Source organism: Triticum dicoccoides, chromosome 4A (assembly GCF_002162155.2).
Source record: "Triticum dicoccoides isolate Atlit2015 ecotype Zavitan chromosome 4A, WEW_v2.0, whole genome shotgun sequence".
NCBI classification, from domain to species: domain Eukaryota; kingdom Viridiplantae; phylum Streptophyta; class Magnoliopsida; order Poales; family Poaceae; genus Triticum; species Triticum dicoccoides.
This window is the reverse complement of record NC_041386.1, coordinates 616,492,194-616,495,635: the sequence shown is the minus strand read 5'-3', so window position 1 is coordinate 616,495,635 and position 3,442 is coordinate 616,492,194. Positions and strand designations below refer to the sequence as shown.

Below are 3,442 nucleotides of genomic sequence, written 5' to 3'. Positions count from 1 at the left end.
CATCACAATATTTTTTCAGGAGATCTTGAACACATGTTGTTGCCTCAAAAAAGAGGAGGCTATCATTGGTAAAAGAGAAGGTAGTTGATAGAAGGAGTTGTGTTAGCCACTGAAACACCACGAACTCCATTACCTTGGGCTTTTAGAAGGCAAGGCAGGCCCTTAACTGCAAGAGAGAGAAAATATGGAGAAATCATGTCCCCTGCAGCAGGCCTAGAGATGGCCTAAAAACATCCAAACTACCACCATTAAATAGTACCAAAAAATAAACCGATGAAACACACCTTATAGCAGTCTTCGTAAACCGAGGACTAACTCCCAGCTTCAACATCAAACATGTCCACTCCAATCCGTCACAAGCCTTCATCATATCCAGTTTCGGCGCACATAAACGGTTACCCTTAGTTTTCCTTGGCTTCATATAATGAAGCGCTCATAGGCCGTTATGAAATTGTGCGTGATGAGACGTTCAGGTACAGACGCAGATTGCTCTTGAGAGATTATTCTCCCTGAGGTAATCTCTCTCTTCTTCTATTTTTTTAGACATCTTTTTTAGCTGGTGATGAATGGATTTGCTTTTCTTTCTTTGTTAGAAAAAGATGAATGGATTTCTAAATGGAGAAGAGGATGATGTTTCTAAAAAAAAAGAGGATAATGGGCCCAATCCGCCACAAATGGAGGGCCTCCCGCGCCGACGCTGAACATGGGCCGGAGCCTATACAGCAAGGCCAGCCCAGCCCACTAACTCCAGGGTCCAACGCGCAAAACACGAAATATCCAGGGGCCCGTGCGCAAAAAGGAAAACCCTATAATCCACCCACAAAACCTACGGGACTCCCCCGCGCCGCCGCCCCAGCCGCTCCTCCCCCCTTCCCTCCCCGCTGCTCGCCCAAGCCCCACCGCCCGCCGGCGCCGACGCCGCGACCTACCCCCTCCGGCAAGGTCAGTCCTCCTCCCCCACGCCCCTCCCCGCGAATCGCGGGTTCAGATCGGGCGCCCCGCCGCAGGGACGGAGATCTCACGGATTGTTTGTTTGGTGGCTGGTTGGTTCCGCAGATGAACAAGGAGAGGCTCATGAAGATGGCCGGCGCCGTCCGCACCGGCGGCAAGGGCACCGTGCGCCGGTAGGTCCTCCGCCTCGATTGGCTGGCGCGACCGATCTGTGGAAAAGGTTGGGATTTCAAGTGCTAATCTGCCTCCGTTGGGCTGGGGTCTGGTGCAGGAAGAAGAAGGCGGTGCACAAGACGGCGACCACGGACGACAAGCGGCTGCAGAGCACGCTCAAGAGGGTGGGCGTCAACACCATCCCCGCCATCGAGGAGGTCAACATCTTCAAGGACGACCTCGTCATCCAGTTCCTCAACCCCAAAGGTGCGCCCTTTCGGTGCTCTCCTAGTTGTATGCTCGCTGCTTGCTTCTGCTTATCGTGTGGAGGTGCAGATGGGGATTACTGACTTGTTTGTCTTCTGTCGATGCAGTGCAAGCGTCCATCGCCGCAAACACATGGGTGGTCAGTGGGACTCCCCAGACCAAGAGTATGGATCCATCCCACTTCTCTATCATTTGGTCATGATGATGATGCAAGTTGTAACATTCATAGATTGGATTTATGGATGCATCGCTTTAATGCAACAGCTAACCCTCATTTGCATCCATTCAAGCGAGATCCACTGATTGTTATTCCTTAATTGTCCTAGTCAATCTGAACATTTTTATAACATCTCTCCATGCACCCGATTAGTCTTGTAACCATGAAGCCATGCACTTTAGTTTGCCCATTCATGACATGCCTGCTGTTAAAACATGTGTTCACCCTAATAATATGTTGCTGCCTTTGAATTACTGTTTCTCTGGCACTTTTGTTTTGTATTCATTCTATTGTGTTTACTTATTATTATATTCATGGTTTTGACTTGACAGAGCTACAAGATGTTCTTCCTTCGATCATCAACCAATTGGGTATGCGACACTCCTTCTGACCTAGTTACACCATCCAATTACTAGTTTAGTTTAATAATCTTTTAAGTTGATTTATAGAAAGTCTGCTGGTGCTTTGGCTTCAAGTATTTGACTTCCAATTTATTATATGTCAGAGTGGGTATGCTACTCTGTGTGACATAGTGAGACCATCCAATAAATAGCTTAGCTTAATAATCTGAAAGTTGATTTATAATTCTGTACTGGCAATTGGGCTTAACATTTATGACCTCTGTTTTATTACTTGTTGAGAGACTCACATTACCTGTTGCCTTTTATGTTGCTGCATTCTTACACCATACTTTTCCTTCCTGTACTCGTGTCACTTAACGCAAGTCGGCTGCTAGTTTTTTTATGCTGGTCATTGGGTGATTAATAGTCATTCTCTAGCTTTGACACATGGATGCTTGTTCAGTTCCTGTTACGTTTCATAAGGCTATATACTAGGTAGCATAAGACTATGCACTAGTTTATGAAAGCACCAGTATGGTTATAAATTCTGCCTCTTTGTTCCAGGCCCTGACAACATGGAGCACCTGAAGAGGATTGCTGAGGAGATGCAGAAGCAGGTGGCTGCTGCAGGCGCCATCCAGCCCAAGGAGGAGAACGACGACGACGTTCCGGAGCTCGTTCCCGGTGAGACCTTTGAGGAGGTAGCCCAGGAGACAAAAGCCTGATCTCATAGACTCCGCCCCACCAATAGCGAAGCGTTACTTGACCTGAATTGCTATGTGGTCATGGTTTTCTATGACGGCCCTGTTTTGCTCCCTCTCCTAGGCCTTCTGTATTTGCTGCAGTTGGAAACTTTTAGTTTCTCCCGAGTTTTTATCCGAGTTATGAATGCTGAGTTGCCAGTGGATTCCTTTTTAGCTGCTTTTTGATGATGATTGCATACCGCTTTTTAGTTGATTGGTTCACAATATACCTGAGCTCCAGCCTTTGGTGAGTTTTGCTCTAGTGTGTGGTCTCCTTGACATTAGGCGTGCTCAGATTGCTTTCAGATTCTCCTTAGCTTGATATCAAAGATGTTCCTACTGTATAAGATCTGATTGTCATGATGCCAATGGATTCCTCTTATCTGCTTTTGATGATGACACCCTGCTGGTTGGTTCACTCGCAATCTAACAATACTGAAACTTGGCCTAGCTCAACAAAGCCTGAAATTTGGATGCATGTAGCAGCATTTCGAAGTCTTTTGTTATTGATGAAAAGTTGCATTACCATGTCTGTATTTGTTCTACTGAAACCTACATTCTGATCTGATCAATGTAGGCGCATTCTGGTTGCTTGTTGCACATAGAAGTTTGCCTCGAATAGGGGAGAGTCAGATTTTGACTGATCATTCTATCTTGCGCTCTCTTGGCCACGGTCCCTATATATTTCTTCCTGGCCCCTCAATCCCTTAGTTACCAAGCGAGCAAGTGAGCATGATCTCGAATTCTTCTCGAAATCTAGTCTGAAAATC

At 46.5% G+C, this 3,442-nt stretch overlaps 1 protein-coding gene across 1 annotated transcript; it reads left to right on the top strand.

Annotated features, from left to right (window-relative positions):
• Positions 1-818: 818 nt before the first annotated feature.
• LOC119287378 (nascent polypeptide-associated complex subunit beta-like) lies at positions 819-2,934 on the top strand. Its single transcript, XM_037566916.1, has 6 exons — positions 819-942; positions 1,057-1,124; positions 1,223-1,371; positions 1,479-1,535; positions 1,921-1,959; positions 2,494-2,934. Exons 2-6 carry the CDS (start codon positions 1,057-1,059, stop codon positions 2,652-2,654), a joined length of 474 nt encoding a protein of 157 aa, XP_037422813.1. The 5' UTR covers positions 819-942; the 3' UTR covers positions 2,655-2,934.
• Positions 2,935-3,442: the final 508 nt, after the last annotated feature.

Coding starts and splice junctions, on each gene's coding strand:
- LOC119287378 (XM_037566916.1), top strand. CDS start 1,057: ATGAACAAGGAGAGGCTCATGAAGATGGCCGGCGCCGTCCGCACCGGC. Junction 1,125..1,222: donor GGCAAGGGCACCGTGCGCCG/GTAGGTCCTCCG, acceptor GGTCTGGTGCAG/GAAGAAGAAGGCGGTGCACA. Junction 1,536..1,920: donor TGGGACTCCCCAGACCAAGA/GTATGGATCCAT, acceptor TTGACTTGACAG/AGCTACAAGATGTTCTTCCT.